Consider the following 12806-nt stretch of genomic DNA (forward strand, 5'->3'; position numbering starts at 1 on the left):
TGCACTTCAGCATATCATTTTCTGTTTTCTAAAATACACAAAAATCTGATCTATTTTTAGACCACATTGAGATCTATGAATACAAGGATTATAAGTGCCTAATGATGTTACTAGTCTAAGCAGAATAATAATAATAATATAGCTTGCACTGATTACCCAAACCATAATGAAAAGGAATAGTAAAAATAGTTTTCAATTGGTGCATTTCTATTTTACTATTTATGTAATTAGTTAGTATTGATAGACTGTATCTGTTCTCAGATTTACAGTGTGTTTACTATTCAAGTGCTCATTATCATCCACTCAGTTTCATGTAAATGCATAGCTTTGTAAAAATAGAGAGTATTCCTCTTGATTATTATTAAAAATTTATCCATAGTAGCACAGTTGCTGTAACAGTGCTGTCTAGTACCTGGCATAAAGAATGTCCCTACAGTTTGAAGAGAAAATAACATCACATCTTCTGAAGTTTTCCCTTAAATTTCGGCTCTGCCAGTTCTTGACTTCCTCCCTGTCTCCCTTCATGTAGTGCAAGGGAGGCAGAAAAAAAATGCTTCCTTTCATGTCAGTTCAGATCTTCTGATTGCTGCATAACAAGCACTTTCATTAAGTTTAAAAATCAGTATTTTTCTGGAAAGTTATTTCTTCGTTTTTAGCCCCATTCTGGTGGAAGTAATTACCGGTTTTCTTATTTGACCAGTTAACTTTGTGTCATTTAGCATTGAAATTTGTTGAATTTTCTGCTGTAATTAACAATACTCTTTAACATTGAGAATTTTTATTTTTATTGTCCTTACTCTGCCCTTGGAGGATACTGCCTGAAGAAAGGAGTCATTTAAATGGCTCCTATATCTGAAGACACAAAGACTGACTTATATTTGTTTCCTTCTACAGCAGTTTTGTAACTACAAGCTTCTAAGGTGCCAAGGCAGAGAAGGTTTCTTCTTGGGTGGTGTAACCTTGAACAGCCTTGTTCTTGAGCATTCTTTCCTTTTATTTCTTGCTTCCTGAGTGCAGTTATTGTAAACTCCTCCCTTCACCCATGTCAAATTGGGGAGAAGTTCATGTGTCACTTGGGCTACTGTGCCTAAGGACGGGGTAGTAGCATATCCAGTAACAGTCCTACTGTGCTTTTTAAACCGACTGCTATATAGATAAGACCCTTATGTATTTGAGTCATAAATTTGGTAAATTTATCAGACTTTTCATTTGGCATTGCAGTACAGTGTTAATTTGGGAACGTGAATTTAAATAGTTGTGCCATTTTGCTGCTGAATTATCTTAAGGGAATCTACAACTGCTGTTTACTCGCTGTAGAGATTATAGCCCAAGAAAGTAGCTAGTACGCCCCCTCCAACATACCAGCATCCTTTCAGCTTTGCTTACAAGAACAAGCTGAGAATGTACGTTTCCATTGCTGTGGTTATGAGCCTACATACTAAGTTTGGCCCCCTCCTTTTGATTTTTTTTGTCTCTAATTTTTGACAAACCATGCTGAAAATATAAGAGGAGCTTAAATATCCATCATGCTGCTATTCATGCTGAAATGGATGAGCCTTTTTTTCCTCCTAGCACAGAATTGTATGTTATAAAGACTAGTCTAAAAGACTTCTGCTCAAAAACTTAGCGTTGCAATGCTCCGTCAAAAGTTAATTTGTAACCTTCTCTGTTCTGTTTGAATAGACCGGTGTATGGACCATGCTTGCCAAGATTGAGCAAAATTTTTTAAAACCACTGCATGTAGGACTCAATATGTCAAAAGCGCACTACGAAGCAGAAATAAAGAATAAGAAAGAAAACAGAAGAGGTTAGTTGGGCTTTTTTCCTTAGCTTTGTTCATATTAGAAACTTTGGAAATCCTTTGGAAACAAAGAATTGGGAAGTGCTGTATAGATCATGTTTTATTTAACTGTTGACACTATTCCAAATTTCAAATAAAAATTCAGTAGTTGCTATATTTTACATTAGTAATTTTCATAATTGGTCAGAAAAAACTGCACTTGTTTATCTCTCATCACATTTGTAAACCTTATAGAAACCTGATAGAAATGTCACATGAAGATGTTCAAAGCTTATTCTGCATTTATACTTTTGATTTTAAGGTTAGACAGGAGCTTTCTTTGTGAATATATAGCCCCTAGGTTTCATGCTAGGTATGGGGAGGTTAACAAGAAAAGAAAGAATTCACACAGCAAGTAGGTACTGTCTTAAAGCCTGAAGAATTACATTCTAGAATTTTTTACTTTTTTTTTTTTTTTTTTTAAATCTGACACACAGAATCAAATTCTGCTGTGGGTTAAGCAGACACATTCCACAGGGCATAAGAGCTATAGCTGCTTTAGGCCATCTCTGTGTATGTCTGATCCTCTGCTCTTTTGTGGTCTCCAGTATAATTAAGACAACCCAAGGAACTTGCTGCTTCTACCAAAAACGTCAGTATGGCTTTTGGCCCCTGGTCTTATCCTCTTCTGTTACTGTAAACTAGATGAGGCAGAGAAGGGGAAATTTTTCTAAAGGCAACCTGTGGATGTCTTTGTAAAGGGAATCCTTTAAAATGAATCGGGAAGCTTTCTGTTTTTGTTTAAGTCCCTCTTACATTTCTCCAGCCTTTGACAAAGCATAAAGAGGCGAGTTCAGGAGACAACATCTAACTCGTAATAGTAAATGCTTTAGCCTTTTCCCCCCAGTGTATAATCTTTGTAAGCATTATGTTGAATTTCAAATATGTTGTCTGAATGTAAGAGTTTTTCCCCTTAGTTTTCAGACTTGTCCTTGTAGTTTTGCCTGCTGCAAGTAATCTGCCTGAAACAGAGAAGCCTGCAGCCTTCTCTTAATTAAATATGTATTTTATGTCTGGATTCATTAAATCAAGCTAAAGAACCTTCTACGATTTCTCTGGATGTAGAAATATTAAAAATGTATCACAAATCAACCAGACTTAATTTTTTTTTTTTTTCCTTTTAAGGAGCATTTTAGCTATGTACTTTTTTTTTTTTTTTTTAGTTGCAGATATTGCCAGTTCAGTAATGTAGACATAACGGGATATAGAAAGTGTAGCGATAGCGTCCAGCTCAAACTGTCTTCCTCGTAAGGTTCAGCACCTTCTCTTCTATGTTTGATCAATCCTTAGGTTCGTGGTTTTTAACAGTTATTGTCTAAAAACATACTAAATATTTTTTTCATTCTAAAAGTTACGTGAAACGGCAGCCTGATCTCTGGTTGGTTATTTTATTCTGCAGAGGCACAAAGTTTGAACACAGTTTGTTCTGTAACTGTTAGTGGGGAAAAGATGCCTGCAATGACTACTGAAATGCAGCTTCAGGTGAGTTTGCATTTCCTTCAGAGTTATTCAGAAGTATTGAATTTTTTTTATCAATCTGGAGACAAACATATATGTACAGTGGGTAAAAAAAAAAAAAAAAAGAAAAAATCTTCTAATAAAAATAACATTAATCTCTTTTGTCATTTCAGGTTTTACACTCAGCACTCTTCACATTTGATTTAATAGAAAGTGTTCTAGCTCGAGTAGAAGAACTCATTGAAGTGAAAATAAAAGGTGGAATGGATGAAAATAGTTAGGTCAGCTGAAGTATTTGAATTAACGTACTTCTTGTAAGATCATTTTGACTCTGAGACTTTAGTTGAAAAGGAGGCTACCAACCAAAGAGCAATTTAGAGCGGCCTCTAGAAGAATTGCAAATGCTGCTCTTCATGTCTTGTTGCTGTTCTTTATTTTCTTCCGCTATTGTTGTGTGCAAGTCACAGAGATGACCTATTTACTAAAGTACTCCTCTTCAGAATTCAATGCTTTTTCTTAAGTTTAGAAACTAAAAACAAGGGGATTTTTTTTGTTCTTATGCTGTGGCAAGGAGGTATGGTTGTGCATTTATTTTTCTGTTTATCTTCAAAATTTGTTAGATAATAGTTGCTGATTGGTGCTGTGAATTACAAAGATTTTTATAACGTGACTGGAGAACCATTAATTAAAAAGAACCATTTAAGCACAAGGTGTTTTTTATTGGCACTTTTTAATGTTGACAAACAAGCTTCCATATTTACAGAAAGGATTGTAAGCTATAGATAGATAACAGTAGAAATACTATAGCAAATGAAACCAGGTTTGAAGAAAAACACATCAACTTGGAGCCAAATAAGATGTTAAAACCTAGTAAAACAGCAGATAACACTTATGTTTGAAAAACACAGTGTATAAGATTTCATACGTACACCTGTTTTGCATGGGAAACCTGTATTTTGGCATTATTTTGATCACCCTTATAAAATTTTCCTTAAGATATATTAAATGTTTTGGGAAATTATAAACAGATGAGCTCCTAAGTTCAGAATCAAGTTAAAACAACAATGGCTTTTTTGGCCAAACAAGGATGACTTTTGGTTTTTTCTTTGAATGTACATTGGGTATAATGTATGCTATTTTTCACTGTATAGTTATTTAATACAAGTTTTCATTGCAGATTCATAACTTGTATATACAGTCTTTTGAAATGTAATTATATTTTTAAGAACATTCTGTATTTTGTTTAAAATGTAGCCACTCTATTTATGAATAAAAACCCCAAATACTAAATTAATTGCAATGTGACTGGTACTCCTGAAGCATCTTCCAAACTGGACTGTTTTCTATTATTTGGGCTTTTGTCATTGCCATTTGGTAACGAATATCATCTACTTGTGGCTTGGAAGTTACCTTAGAGGAAAGAAAAATATTATGAGTAGGACACAATAACTCTTAGGTATATTCAACATCTTATTTTTTCAAATAGTACAAATGTAAAATTATTCAGCAGTGAAATTTGAGTCATGTTTTCTGAAGTAGATATTCAGGAAGGATGACACAGAGGTGATTGGATGTATCCCTTTAGGTGCAAGACCAGTCCTAAAATAACCAGTCCTGCCAGCATTGCATCTGATTATCTGGGTAGTATTTCAACAGGAGTTGGGTATGGGCAGCTCAGGATTAGTTGGGTGGTGTTGCTTCCTTGGCCATGTCTGTTAACCTGGGGCAGAAATGTCAGTATTTAGGCCTTATACCAGTTACAGATTCTCTGATAAAAGATGAGCTCATTAAACTCATTAAACTGGCTTTGCACTGTATCAGTAAGAAATAGTGAAATGGTAACTGATAGTTTTGTGGTATATACTGTCATCACTCCTTTCGGGGCTCTCCTGTTGAAATCTGGTGTAAACATTCTCAACAAGTAGAAAATCAAGTTTATAGGATCAGCAGTAATCTTAATACAGCATGAACCTAAAAAGCTTTTAAGAGACTGGGCCAGCCATCAGTAGATTCCATAAAAAGTTTATGTACAACATTCAACATTGTAATAAGTATTTAAGAGCTTTTGCCATACAATAAGCAAGATGTGACTTAAACATTTTTAAAATGATGAATACTCTGAATAGGTTAATGCTTATTATTTTGAGATGCCCACTTTAGGAAAGGATAAAATGTAAATTCATATTTGTTTTCTAACATGTCATTCACCCTCCTGTTTTTATTTTTGGTACATGGGATGCTGCTAGTGCTGTTATAGTTAGTATCTAAGTTAGAATTTTCATGGAAAAGGTGCTCTTTAAAGAGGTTCAATAAATATATTTCAATAATAATGTGTTGATGCATACAGAATATGTTGCGGATACACAGATAAATTACACTTATTAAGCTGTAGAAATAATAAATTAGTATGTACATCATTAAAATCCACAACTAGAGTTTTCAAATTGGCATTTTTACCTTGAAGTCATTACATATTTAGATTTCATTCTGGTTCTGCACTACTAAATGAAGTGGTAAATAAGAGCTGAATTAGAATCATAGAATAGTCGGTTGGAAGGGACCTTTAAAGGTCATCTAATTTGTCTTCATAGATGCTATTAAGAGTTTTTAAAGTTACCTTTAACAATAGTTTAAAGACTTGGCTAAAGCATCGGAGTAACAGTCCTATCTCAATGTATTAGATGGATTGTGGTCAATATGACCCAAAAGTTTCCATTAAAGTTATAGTTCTTGGATATTCCTGGCTAATATACTTCTGAAGAACTGATTTTTTTAAGTATATGCAACCAGACTTACCTTAGCTATGGTTAGCATTAACTTAACAGTTTCAGCGGTATTATGAACTGGTATTATACGTAAATTACTGCCCAGGAATCTGCACATCAAAATAAATAAAGGTTAAGGTTACTTTTAGAATGCACATTTAATTTGTTACGCCATAAAACTCAAAAAACATTCCCATATGATATAAACAACTTCTTACTGTGCCTTCACCACAAGTACATAGAAGACTGCTTTTATTTTTAAAGGCAACTGGAGAGTTTGTATAACCATCTGGTCCCATTTCTGCACCACTTGTTTAGGTGGGATTTGGAAGAGCTCATTTCTTTTTCTAGGGCTCTTTGGCAATCAATCAGTCAACACTTCTTAAGCATGTGTACATGCAAAGAGAACTAAACCCTCTTCTGCTATATTGTTGAAGACTGACTGTTCTCAGTGCCAGTAAAAAAAAAACGTTTGGGTTTTTTTATGGCTTTGGAAGAACACAGGAAATTATCTATAAACACTGTGCTAAAAATACTTCAGAATTTGAACTAAATCTTTGTAGTGTACTAGCTAAATATAGCAATCTGTACATCAGATGCGATTAAGATAATGGGATAATTCTGCTAAGAATTTAATGAAAGACTTGTTCATTCAAATAATTTAACCTAAAATTCAATGTCTTTCTACAGATAGTGTTATTTATATGCATTCATTCTTGAGAACGGAATCTGAAGATTTCAAATACTAGCATCAGTTGTCCTTCAGTGCAGTTGTGGAAGAGAGAGAGAGAGAGATTGATCAAAGCTCAGGCAAGCACAGAGCCTTTCCTTAAGACTTGTACCTAAAGTGTGTTGTAACAATGACAACAAAGTTGGCATTGCTGCTGTTCACTGTTGTAGAGCTGAAATGTGATAGGGACTTAAAATTCCACATTCTTTGTTGTTAACTAATCAAAAATTTAATCTAAAGAAAGTGCCCAGCTGCTCAGTTGCGTACTCCCCTGTGACCTCCCCTTGTGACTACCACCTGTTCTTCCCGCAATCTGTTTGATGACTTGGACTCATTCACATTAAGACCTATGCTGGTTGGATGCCTGATCTAAGCTGGGCTGCCCATTCTTCTAATTAGCAAAAATAAATGTAATAGGCAGTGTCCTTCCCTAAGAGCAGGTACTCGGGCCACTGTTGAGTTTTGCTAAAATCTGATGCAGAAACTGTTTTACATTTAGGGATTTGGGAAATAAATAGATGCAACTTTGCTAATGCTAGCAGTGGGCTAAGCAAAGGGTGAGCGAACAAAGGGCAACAAAGAAACAATTACATGTACTTACCTACATCCGTGAAAATCAATTTCTATCAATAGTTTTCCTTCTAATTACAGCAGGTCTAAATTTAGTTTGTATTTTATTAATTTGATCAATGGGCAGAATACTGGCCATTAGAACACAAGGCTGGTTTTTACTCCAAGGTGTGTAAACTTTAACATAAGGATTTACTGAGGCTATTAGTGGAATGCTCATTTGAGTTGTGATGATAAAGATTGCTTTTCTCCTCCTTCCCCCATCACATACACAACCTTACATAAAGTGTTCACAGTGTTGAACAACAATCCTGTAATGTGTCAAGGGACTTTGTTTTTTAACAAGTCCCACAGGTGACTTGTAGTTTGAGAGAATATGGCACAAGTTTCAACCCCACCGATGCAAAAGCTCAGTCAGTGATTTACGTACAATGGCAGAACTCCAAACTGCCAGGTAGTAACAAAGCGCATGCATCTAAAATACAATTATGCCTTGTCAACATCAAATTGGTATGGCCTGCAATGAAAAAAACTATTATTTGAATAAAAATACTGTCTTAGCAAATGGAATATAGTTTCAAAACATCACATTTGTTAGTGATCAACACGTGCACAAAACCCCTTGTACATAACCACAAAGAAGACTGAGAATTAGCATTGCCATAAGCTGCATAACATGTTCTCGCTGAACGGCGGCAGAGCTTTTACGACCTCTCATGAAAATTTATGGAATTTTCACAAATGGGTAATAGATTTCCTACTTTTCATCCCATACACTCTGCTACTCATCAGCATTTGGCAGAATGCCCAGGATTTAACGAAACCGGTGCTAGTTTCAAGGAGGTAAAGATCAAAGACTCCATTAGAATAGTCGCTTCTTTGATGTCAGGAGTGAAAATCAACTGCAGTTAGGCCTACTGTGCCTACCAGAAAAAAGTTCTAACTACAAGAATGGAGCACAACCTGATAACTGTTGTCAGCAGCTTTGTACTGAACCGTGCGAGTTTTCAGGCTTCATTAGAAAGCACAGATAAAGTTTTAAACAAACCAGTTTTAATGGCCAGTTTCATACTTTTGGTGTAAAGTAACATTGATTATTTCAATTGTTCTGGCTCTGTATAATAGACTGTTCCAAGTAATCAGATTTTAAAAGCTGGTAAAGAATCTGTACTTTTCAGTAAAGCATTTTCTCATAAAGGAAGCTTGCCTGTTCTGTTTTGAAAATGACCATGAAAAGATGCTGACAGACCTAAGAAAACTACCTAATTTTCCAGTTCAAGGGAAAACTTTAAAAAGAATTCTATTACATAGCCCTAAAGTAATTGAAAGGGATGATGTTTGCTACGTTTTGAGGAACGTCCCCTTTTGTTACCTATGACATGTCAGATTGATTCACTTTGCATTTGCCATTAATAAGCATAGGCTTTCAATAATTTTCCAGTGCATTAGCAAAAGAAAATTCATATTCCTGAAAATAATTCCTAAAATTACATTCCCCAGTGTAAGACTGCTACTTCATTTCTGCCTAGCAATAAAAATTTTGGTTTGATGTTGAAATCATACCTTCTCTGAATCCTAAACATGACATTCCATTCTTCTGGTCCATGACGAGCAGCTGACAAAAGCAAAAAACTGTTCCGATGAATGTTTATGAACTTCTGAATTCTTTTGAAAAACATCTCTTCCCTTGTCATAAGCAAGTCTTGAGTATCTGCCAGTATAAATGCAACACCTATTGAAGAAATTGATATAAATGTATACATGATGGCAAGAACATGATTAAATTCTCACCACAAACCAGGAAGCAGAATTTTTATTCAAACTTCAGTTTAAAAGGCAATGGAACAGAACACATGAATGCATTTACACATCTTGACAGTGAAATGCAATCATGAGATTTGTCCAGTGATGACTAGTATTTTTAAGATAAAACTACAAATAACACAGAGGTTATTTTCGACCGTAACATCAAAAAAACCCAACTGTTCAATCCACTCAAAGTACAGACATCTGAATGCCTTTGAAAGCAAATGCTTCAGGAATAAGCAACTGCTATAATGGAATGAATTTAGGGCAAATGCAAAGTCTGATTGAAGGGCTCAGCAAGTCCCTTTTCTAAATGAGATAAACAAACACACCTGTAACATCTTAAAAGTAAGCTTAACCATCTGCCATGAAAAATGAGATTATAACCCCGTCAACTAAATTATTCTGAAAGGGAAAGTTAAGAAGGCTGATGTTTAAGAGACTTAACAATGGAGGATACAAAAGACTAGGCCAATGTGTGCCTCATTAATCCTTATAGTTCAGGAATGCTTCAGTTTAAGGATCTCATCTACTTGCCTAAAGCATCTTCTGCTCTAAAAAGGAAGAGTAGATATTTCATGTTTGCAGTTTCAGTGATTTCCTAATCAAACCTGCTCATGGATTCTTTCCCTAACTCCTCTGCTATCACCAGGTCTGCAAACTCAACTTGGAAGATGAAAGCCAAGGGTCCTGGTTCACTCTTGTGTTTACAGCCATGAATACTAAAAACCCTGATGACTGTCTTACATGTTAGTGGCACTCAACATTTTAACAACGTTGTCACCAAATCTCATGTAGCTGTTCTGTAATACATCCCAAAAAAGTATAAACCAATGAAAATGTTTCATCCTCAAAGCTCTCTGCTCCAGCCTCTGATTTATGTGCAATCACAGCACATCTCCTTCCACTATTGCAAGACATTCCAACAAGGTAGCTTTTATTCAGTTTAGCATAGCCTACAACAGGGCCTGATCTTGTACCTCATTACAGCTTTTGAGTTTAAAAACATAAACTTCAAAGTACTTTACCAGAGAGAGAAAAAATCACAGATCCAGTTTCCACTGATTCTGAGTATCGAACTCGGTGTTGTTGCCTCTGTAGAATTGTAGAAATTTCATGATTCTGAATAAATTTTAAAAAGTTAATTAAACTTTTTCAGTTAATGAAAATGTTAAATATTTGCATTGGAATTTATCACACACTGAATGACAATTTTGTATGCATACATTCAGTTTGCCACAGGAAACTCTTGCATAATACATAAAGAAGCTCAAACATTTTCAGTCTATTTTTGTAAGATGTGCTAAAGGAGGATTTGCAGAAGCAATGAAGATACAGTAGTGTGTTTGTATGACTCTGGTTAATTAAATTGCATTATTTTCACAGATATGGGCATTTCATTTGGAAGATAATTCAGAAAATCTGTATGGGACATGATTAAAGCTTTTTGACAGAATGCAATTCAGTCAGGAAAACTAGAACATGGCACTATGCAACATAATCATCTACAGAATGGAGTTGGTTTGGATATATTTTTCAGCCTGCATTTCTGCAGTATGTTCTACAGAAGCTGCTCACACACACATTTTAAAGATTAAATCACTGAATCCTTTTTAGCTAGTAGCGTGTTACTTAACCAGCCCATTTAAAACGTAGCCTACCTGCCTGTATAGGGAAGTATGATTTAGTGAAAGAGTACAAAATAAAGTCAGGACAGCAAGTGAACCCTGAAGGAGACAGTAACCAGAAGTGTTATGCTTTCAATTGGTCTGGAAAGAGAACACTCAGCGATAGCCGCTTATGAGGTACAACTACAATTTTGGAAAAACTCTCTGCTTCAGAGTCACTGCTGACAGTGACTTTTTATTTAATGCACAAATATAAATAACAGCTATAAGAAAAGCATAAATGCACAGGGAAAAGAGCAAGCTCATAACAAAAACTGATACAAAGCAATGCCTTTGTAACAGAAAAGCCATCTTAGATTTGTATTCAGCTACTTCTATGTCTCTGCTTATTGGGAGACCTTACCAACAGCAGTACTTTTGAGTAGAGCTGGGGCTCTTATTTATCGGAGTGAGTTATGCTGGCATAGCTGATGAGATCACTGCCCTCCCATACCTCTCACCACATTACGGATTAAGTTGCTCTTGAAGCAGTTCCCAAACTGGAACAGTTTGCAGGCTGATATTCCAAGACAAGGAGGCAAACAAGAACAGGCTTTAAACTGAGGTGACTCAGGAATTACTTTACTACCATTCACTCATTTATACAGCAGAGATGGGGTGATAACCTTGTCAGCCAAGCTAGCATAAGATATCCTTGCTTATGAATCAAAGCCCTCTTGCCTGTAAATTCTCTGCAGCTGGCATGAAATTAGTCTCAGCTGCAGGAAGTAATTACCAGCTCCTTGACATACCCTTTCACTTTACTGACGAACATAGTCCAGGCTTCTGATATTAACAGATATTTATATACTTCAGTATCTGTAAGACTCGCTATTTTAAACTGAATTGCACACTTACTGAATAATCATCTATCCCAATGTTGATACTGTATAGTAGAAAATAAAGTGTTTAGGGAGAAATTCAGAAACTTAAAAACATTTCTGATGGAATTATTCATAGTGCTAATTTGAAAACAGCATCAGTGTAGTGCAAAAATGATGAGTCAGGAGGACAATCCTAAAGCAGTGTAACTCAGAATAGCAGGTGGCAAGACTACTAAATAGATGCAGAAGTTGCTAGGGGAAAAACTACACACACAAAAGAAGAAACACTACTATAGTCGAAACAAATTCAGACTAATATCACTCTTTTATGCTCAAAAAACTACATTCATTGACATCGCATAATAAATTTCCACATATAGACTGGAGGAAATGCTTCTTTCTGTGTTTCTTAGTGAGTCAGATGCTGTTCTTGACCAGTGGTATTGTACCTGCAGAGCTGTACTCATAATAACTGTTGTTATCCATCTTGACTGTTCTTGCCCACCATTTGCTGTCATTTTTTTCAAGGGTTCAATGGCTCCGCAGTGAAATCTCAGCTGCCGCCTTCTCAAAAGCTTGGAAAAATGACAAATATTACCTGCCAATTAAAGAGGTGAAATGTTTAAGGCACATAGCTCCATTAAAGATCTGATTAAAAAACAGGACACTACCCAATTCTCCAAAACATATACAGGTGCCCACTACCACTGAACTAATTTAAGATAGCAATTAGACACCTCAATGCCTTTAAAGAATCTGCATCTGAAAGGCAGAGTCACAGAGAGAGCAGCATAATGAACAAATTACCTCAGAAAAACATTCCCAAAAGCACTTAAAACAACTAATGAACATTTGTCCTGCTTCCAAAGGGCATGTTTGTCACTGTGCACCTTTTACACTCAAGATACTTTTGGGAAGACAGCCCCGGGCCTCCTGCCCAGCCCTAAGCAGCCTCAGCCTGAGCACTAGCTTTTTTCATCTACGTTTGCATTTCACTCTTCTGAAAATATTCCTGGATATTCAGCTTGGCAGGCGTTTCTATTTCAGTAAGGCTCCTGTGGTGCAGCTGGGGACACTGAAGAGCTCCCTGGCAAGAGCACGGGTCAGCCGGGGGCTGGGTCGGGCTTCGCCTCGCAGCCCTAAGGC

General features: G+C 35.9%; 2 protein-coding genes across 3 annotated transcripts in view; one reads left to right on the forward strand and one right to left on the reverse strand.

The window, feature by feature from the left end:
• Positions 1 to 4590, forward strand: part of GLMN (glomulin, FKBP associated protein) — a 23119-nt gene extending 18529 nt beyond the window's left edge. The window contains exons 17-19 of one of the 2 annotated variants that reach the window (XM_074152722.1): positions 1684 to 1807; positions 3240 to 3322; positions 3472 to 4590. In XM_074152722.1, the coding sequence (XP_074008823.1) occupies positions 1684 to 1807; positions 3240 to 3322; positions 3472 to 3579 (315 nt within the window). In that variant the 3' untranslated portion in view covers positions 3580 to 4590. The remainder of the gene's footprint in view (positions 1 to 1683; positions 1808 to 3239; positions 3323 to 3471) is intronic. The other variant, XM_074152723.1, reaches the window with a different exon arrangement.
• On the reverse strand, positions 4589 to 12178 carry C8H1orf146 (chromosome 8 C1orf146 homolog). Its single transcript, XM_074152724.1, has 5 exons — positions 12110 to 12178; positions 10198 to 10291; positions 8927 to 9095; positions 6095 to 6173; positions 4589 to 4708 (listed from the first exon to the last, which is right to left on the reverse strand). The coding sequence occupies exons 1-5, from the start codon at positions 12176 to 12178 to the stop codon at positions 4589 to 4591; spliced, it is 531 nt and encodes a 176-aa protein (XP_074008825.1).
• Positions 12179 to 12806: the final 628 nt, after the last annotated feature.

The sequence above is a fragment of the Numenius arquata genome, chromosome 8 (genome assembly GCF_964106895.1).
Source record: "Numenius arquata chromosome 8, bNumArq3.hap1.1, whole genome shotgun sequence".
Taxonomy (NCBI): Eukaryota; Metazoa; Chordata; class Aves; order Charadriiformes; family Scolopacidae; genus Numenius; species Numenius arquata.